General features: G+C 36.6%; 1 protein-coding gene across 1 annotated transcript in view; it reads right to left on the bottom strand.

Annotated features, from left to right (window-relative positions):
- Nucleotides 1-4,018: 4,018 nt before the first annotated feature.
- Nucleotides 4,019-7,564, bottom strand: part of LOC116757160 (complement factor H-like) — a 120,352-nt gene continuing 116,806 nt past the window's right edge. The window contains exon 22 of the mRNA XM_032638586.1: nt 4,019-4,215. Within this exon, the coding sequence (XP_032494477.1) occupies nt 4,019-4,215 (197 nt within the window). The remainder of the gene's footprint in view (nt 4,216-7,564) is intronic.

The following is a 7,564-nucleotide window of genomic DNA, read 5'->3' as shown; positions in this document are numbered from 1 at the left end:
AAGAGGAGATGCTGTCTTGGTCTTGGTGGCGCTTGCTTTAGTTAGACATCTCATATTGAGGTTATATGTTTATGTTGAAAATAAATTCTGTGGGTCGGACAATAACATGGTAATTTGAATACTGGCTCCCTTTCTTGCAGGCTTGATTTGCCTGGTGGCTCGTTCACTAGCTAGGTCATTCAGGGAAGTCAGATTAGCACAAAAACATGTCACTTTTTTTTTTTTTTTTTTTTTTTTATGCGTTACGCGGGCCTCTCACTGTTGTGGCCTCTCCCGTTGCGGAGGACAGGCTCCGGACGCGCAGGCTCAGCGGCCATGGCTCATGGGCCCAGCCGCTCCGCGGCATGTGGGATCTTCCCAGACCGGGGCACGAACCCGTGTCCCCTGCATCGGCAGGCGGACTCTCAACCACTGCGCCACCAGGGAAGCCCCAACATGTCACTTTTAAATGCACCTGATAGTCGTACAATGTCCGCCTTCTTAAACTCTTCTGATAAAATTAGTTGTAAAGAGGACAACATGCTCCCAGTTGCTGCTGAATGTCATATGCTTTTGATGTAATGGAGGAGTCCTATCTACCCCACTTAATTTAACTCTTTCTGACTACCTTGTGGACTGAGTACTGTTTTTAAGGGCTGGCTGGCTCTTGAGGAACGCTTTCAGGACAGTGCACGGAATACAACATTATAAACCTCCCGGCAACTATGTGTGTGTTTTTAAACCAAACCTAAAGAGCTGGTAACAGCTGCTTTGAAGTAGTATCTCTTTCAGAATCATAGCTGTAAACAGGAGAATAACTTAACTGTAGACCCCCGTTTAGCTCTTTTGTAATTGCAGAATTATAGTTTGCTGCTGTTATATTAGAATAATTTTAAATGGCATTTTGAAATAGAAGGGTGTATTTTAAGTGCTAATGCAAAGGTAAATGAAACATACTTTTTAAATGTGTGCAATCTGTTTATTTTCTCTGAAAGAGTCATAAATGTTAAACTAAATAAATTGCCTATAGTGGAAGTGATTTATGAGCAAGCTGGTTTGGTCAGACATTATACAAACTTTGGTATACTACAGAATGCTTTGTTGTACTTGTGAAATTCTCTTGTCTAACCTGAATTTACATTCCATGGTGATGACATGGTAAATGTAGTGTTATTAAAGTAAGTGAACACACACACACACACACACACACACACACACACACACACACAAAAGAAGGATAAAAATCATATGATCATTGCAATAGATGCAGAGAAAGCATTTAACAAAATTCAACATCCATTTATGTTAAGGCTGTCAATTAATTGGGTATAGACAGAACATACCTCAACATAACGGCTACATATGACAAGTACACAGCTAATATAATATTTAACAATGAAAAGCTGAAAGTTTTTCCTCTATCATCAGGAGGGACAATGATGTCCACTAAAAGTTCCAATGTGGTTGTGTGCCTGTCTGAAGGCTTTCCAACACCAGCAAGCAATTCCCAGACATCAACAAGGTGTCCAAGAAATCAATTTAATTCTGACACTACCCAGAGATAAAATCAGATTCCACAGGTAAAGGGCTCAGTCCCACAAGATCACTCTCTACTTCATACACCAGTTATAGGGCCAGGTTGTACCTGTGCTTCTGACTGACTGGCTATAAATCTGAAGTTCCCATCTTCCCCTTCTTGGGTTTGACTAATTACTAAAATGGCTTATGAGACTCAGAAAAACCCATTTACTCACTGGATTATCAGCTTATTCCAAAGGACATTAAAGGCTACAAATCAAGAGCCAGATGAAGAGATCAAAACCACAGTAAGATGTCACCTTACACCTGCCAGAATGGCTATCATTAAAAAGACAAAGTTCACAAGTGCTATCAAGGATATGGAGAAAAGGGAACCTTCATGCACTGTTGGTGGAATGCAAGTTGGTTCAGCCACTATGGTAAACAGTATGGAGGTTTATCAAAAAATTAAAAATAGAACTACCGTATGATCCAGCAATTCTACTTCTGAGTATTTATCTGAAGAAAATGAAAATATTAATTCAAAAAGATACATGGGGGCTTCTCTGGTGGTGCAGTGGTTAAGAATCTGCCTCCCAATGCAGGGAGCATGGGTTCGAGCCCTGGACCGGGAAGATCCCAAATGCCGCAGAGCAACTAAGCCCATGCGCCAGGACTACTGAGCCTGTGCTCTAGAGCCCACGAGCCACAACTACTGAGCCCGCATGCCACACTACTGAAGCCCACGTGCCTAGAGCCTGTGCTCTGCAACAAGAGAAGCCACTGCAATAAGAAGCTCACGCACCACAACAAAGACCCAATGCAGCCAAAACTAAATGAATAAATTTTTTTAAAAAAGAAAAAAGATACATGCAATGTTCATTGCTACATTATTTACAACAGTAAAGATATGGAAGCAACGTAAGTATTACAGATGGCGGAATGGATAAAGAGCATGTGGTATATGTATTCTATGGAATATTATCCAGCCTTAAAAAGAATGAAATTTTGCCATTTGTGAAAACATGGATGCACCTTGAGGGCATTATGCTCAGTGAAATAAGTCAGAGAAAGACAACATATGATCTTACTTACATGTGGAATCTAAAAACAAAACCAAAAGACAATTAAACCAACTCAAAACTGAGCTCATGGATACTGAGAATTGATTAGTGGTTGCCAGAGTCTGGAAGTGGAATGGGGGGTTGGGCAAAATGGGTAAAGAAAAAGTACAAACTTTCAGCTGTAAAAAAAATTATTCATTGAAATGTAACACACAGAAGGTAACTATAGTTAATAATACTGTATCGTATATATGAAAGTTGCTTAGATAGTAGATCTTAAAATTTCTTATCACAGGAAAAAAATTTGTAACAGTGTATAGTAATGGATATTTACACAAAACAGTAACAAGGTATTACCTAAAATATTTTAAATTATTTATATATTTATTTTCATCTTCAAGTGTTCGTTTTTGGTAGAAATTTAAAATGTTTCTAGTCAACTGATTTTTAGCTATGCTGTTTGAAATTAAAAACATAAAGATCACATTTCAGACTCTTGTGATTGAATATTTCTGAAACTCTCTATACCAGCAAACTCATGAAAATGTTATTAGGTCTGAAGGTCAGTACCAAAGAGGTCTTTACAATTCTTAGTATGTATTGTCCTGCTGTATATATATATCCTTATTTAAAATAAAATATTCAAAGGTGGTATATATACTTTAAAGGTTAATAAGTTTAGAATTCACATAAGTCTAAAGGAGTTAAACACCACCTCTTACCCCTATTATTTCTAAATTCAACTATAGTTTTAAAAAATATTTTATTGCACTTCCTACCAATCTTTGTTCTATAAACCTTTATTCAGTATCAGAGCATAGTGTTTGTGTGTTTATACTTCATATTGGCTTTTTTAAACCACTTTTTATGTCAACAGGATAGATATATACCCAATTAGATTCTAACTCCTCCTTATGACTTGTTTATTACATGTGCTAGATAGACATCTTGTAGAAGAACATGGATTTCATCATTTTTTGGTATATTTATCTATTGATCGATAAGCAAAGGTAAGTAATAACTAGATCTAATTACTAACATAGGTATGACACAGATTGCTTTTTACGTGTTTGTGAAGTGATATTATTTTGAAGATGGAGACGAGCATTTTTTTCCATTTCTTCTGAAACAATCTCAGAAGGCCTCAGAATTTACAGAGAAAGCTTCGAGAAAGTTAGGAGAATGATGGATGGAAGGAGGCACTGAAGTGATTGCATCTAATTTCTTGCCACAGATGTTTTGTGAACAGGACACATAGCATTTTGGTTTGCCAGGTTTTAATGAAGTACTTTTAAGAAGTGATTCATTGGTCTCCCAGATTATAATTACATCATCCACATAATACTTAACACAAATTCTTATTTACTTGGTAAAAGAAACTGAGAATTGGATTAATAATGAAAAATTCTGAATGCAGGTACATATTTCAATTTTACAACTGCGTTTTAACTACTGTTTCATCCACAAGTAGGATACATCAGTTTTCCTTTCTGACATGTTGCTCGAAATGTATAGTTAGGTGTCCTTGGATGATATCCATGTTTACACATAAATTCAATAATCTCATCTGTTTTAGAATAAAGTTTTTTATCAAGTCTCCATTTTAACTGGATGTTATGTTTTTTCATAATTTCTTCTGAAATTACACATGCATCTGAAGTTAAAAAAATCAACAAAAAGCATTAAGTAGCATACAAATATTTTCCATAGAATTTCAGACTTTCCAGTAGAATCTTTTACACTGGTCCAGGATTTCATTCTCAAAATATTTTCTAAACCAACTCATTGAAAATCCATGATGTAGATTCCATCGTTTTAAACAATTAATGATATAAAAATGAGGTACTATGTTTAATTTAATAATTAGGTGTTATAATAAAAGATTCATAATGCCACTATCACATTAAGAGCTTTTATTAAATAACCTTTCATTGCTATAGTTGCTTGAACAAGAATTTTTCAAACTTTATTTTCTCACATATTAATATTTGTTAGCCAAGCATTCAATAGAATTGTTAATCCATAAAAATTCTATTATAAACAGCAAAATATTATACCAAGTAAGCTGATTTTCCCAGGATCCATGAGAAGATTAAAATATTTACCTAAGCATTTTGGTGGTTCTGACCACTCTCCATTCTGACATACTATGCATCTGTTTCCCTGAAGTTCATAGTAGGACTGGCATTGGTACTCAACTGTCGATCCTGGAGGATATACTGTTGCCGGGAATGACGTAATGTCTCCATTGTCTATTGGTGGGGGAGGCCCATATTTTCCTTGAGAGTCTGAAAAATAATTTGATTGAGAGACCAAAGACAAACACAGGTTAAAGAAAGTAAATAAAAGTATAGAACAATCTGTAATATCAAGACTTGTGATTTCTGATGACAGAAATGATTCACTGAAAAAAGTTTAATCACTTAAACTGAGAGTCACATTTTAAGCCCTTCCTTTCACCCCACATGAAAGCACACATAAGACATTAACAAATATGTCTGCTTTGCAGTATTCTGGTATTTAAAGATGTTTTCCTTAATGAATATATGCTAGAGAGATGGATAGCTAAGATAAACAAAGAAAGTTTCTTGGTCTTATATATTAAGCATACTGCAGTGGCTATTGAATCTCTGGTAATTTTTTTTATTGATTTTCATTTTTATTACAAGAGAAACATCAGCTTTTTAAATAAAATTCAAAGAATTACAAATGTGTATAATGTGAAAGGGAATTTCTGGCTTCCTGTTCTGGACAAAATGAGACAGGAACATTTCTGCTTATTTATTTCTTCTGCTAAATATTCCCTCTGTTAACTAAAAATCCTGAATGTATTATAAAGACCAACGTAAGATGTTGTGAAGGGTGCAGAAAAGAAGTAGATCTTTTAGTGACCTTGGGATTCAAGGAGTTACACTGCAGTGAGTTGTCTGAGTTTTCACTTTGCCTTGTATGTATCCTGGACTGGGCACTGAGACCACAACCCAGAAATGATCTCATGCTCAGGCAAAATTAACACACAAAAAAATGTCCCAGGAAGACTTTGCTTCCTTTAGCCAAAGGTGCAGGAAATGATCAGCCTAGCAAGAGAAACATTTTTTCACAGTACAGGATTCACTCTAGAAAAACACCATTGAAGAAACCTGAGACCAACCCTCTCCCTACCTTGATCAACAGGGGCCAAGTGTTCAGTCTAGACTTTCACCCACACTGGGAGGGAACAAGACACCTGTCCTTGTGCTTGGACTGCACCCCTGGGGTTTCACAATCTCCTGGAACCTGGGTGCCGCATCTCCCATAAAGGGGATTTTGTGGATAGATGCTAAATTATTATTGTTGAAGGTGGGATACCAGGAGAGATGTCTTATCCTTTATCTTGTTGACATTGCTCTCTCCTTTGTGCTATTTTTATATTTTATAATTTTTTTCTCTTCTTTCTGTCTGCAGCTTCTAGTTTCTAATAATTTTATATATTCTCTCATTTTTAATTTCCTATTTAGGCAGATTTCTATGGCTTCTAGTGACTCAATCACATTACAATATTTTGGACAGCTATATCTTTGGTTTCCAAGTGCTCATTTTTAAAATCACCTTTATTCAGATATGAATTACATACAATAAGATCCACACATATTAGCATGTGGACCAATGATGTGACAATGTGTACACCTGTGTAACCACAAACCCAACCAAACTAGAGGCAGTTTTCATCTTCCTTTAAAAGTCTGTTGTTTCCTTTCTACTCCACCTCCCCCAACTCTCTTCCGCTAGGAAGCCCATGTTCTTTCTGTCACTATAATTTTGCCTTCCTACAACTTTGTATCATGGATTCATACAGCGTGCTTTCTCTTAAATCTGGCTGCTTTATTTCATCCAATGTCAGACCCATTCTTCTATGTGGTGTCTTGCATCACTAGGTCACTCCCTTCTATTGTGGAGCAGGGTAGCTTTCTGTGGATATAAAATATGTTTACCCATTTTATCCTCTGTTGAGTGACTTCTGGAGTGTTTCCAGGTTGTGGCAGTTATGATAGAGCTATTTAGGAACACTTGAACTCAAGTCTTTGAATGGACATATATTTACTATTTCCTGATATATACCTAAAAGTAAAATTGCTGGGCTATCTGATATGTGCTTGACTGAATCTACAAGAAACTACCATACTGGTTTTCAGGGTGATTGTGCCATCTTACATTCCCATTAACGATGTGTAAGAGTTCCAGTTGATTCTCATCCTCACCAACAAGCAGGATGATCAGATTTTTTGTTGTTTTAAATTGAGGTGTAGTTGGTTTCCAATACTGTGTTAGTTTCAGGTGTACAGCGTAGTGATTCAATATTTTTGCAGATTATACTCTTATAGGTTAAGACAATGACTATAATTCCCTGTGCTATACAGTATATCATTGTCACGTATCTGTTTTGTACATAGTAGTCTGTATCCCTTAATTCCACACCTCTAATTTGTCCCTCCTGACTTCCTTTTCCCCTTTGGTAACCACTAGTTTGTTTTCTATATCTGTAAGTATGTTTCTACTTTGCATATACATTCAGTTGTATTATTTTTTAGATTCCACATATAAAATGATATCATACAGTATTTGTCTTTCTCTGTCTAACGTATTTCACTAAGGATAATATTCTCTAGGTCCATCCATGTTGCTGCAAATGGCACTATTTCATTCTTTTTTATGGCTGAGTAGTATTCCATTGTATATATGCAATGGAAAGCACCTAAGCTGGTTGCCAAGGGAGCCACCTTGTGAAGAGAATGTTAGAAGATTCAGTCCCACACCCCTGACCTCCAGGGAGGGAAGAGGGGCTGCAGATTGCATCAACTGCCGATGGCCAATGGGTTAATCAATTTGCCCCTGTGATAAGCCTCCATAAAACACCAAAAGAATGGGATTTTAAGAGATTCCTAGCAGACGAACATGTGGACATGCTGGGAGAGTGGCCACTAGGAGGGCATGGAAACTCTGCACCTTTCCATGTATCTTGCCCT

Source organism: Phocoena sinus, chromosome 1, assembly GCF_008692025.1.
Source record: "Phocoena sinus isolate mPhoSin1 chromosome 1, mPhoSin1.pri, whole genome shotgun sequence".
Taxonomy (NCBI): Eukaryota; Metazoa; Chordata; class Mammalia; order Artiodactyla; family Phocoenidae; genus Phocoena; species Phocoena sinus.
This window is presented reverse-complemented; position numbering and strand designations above follow the sequence as displayed.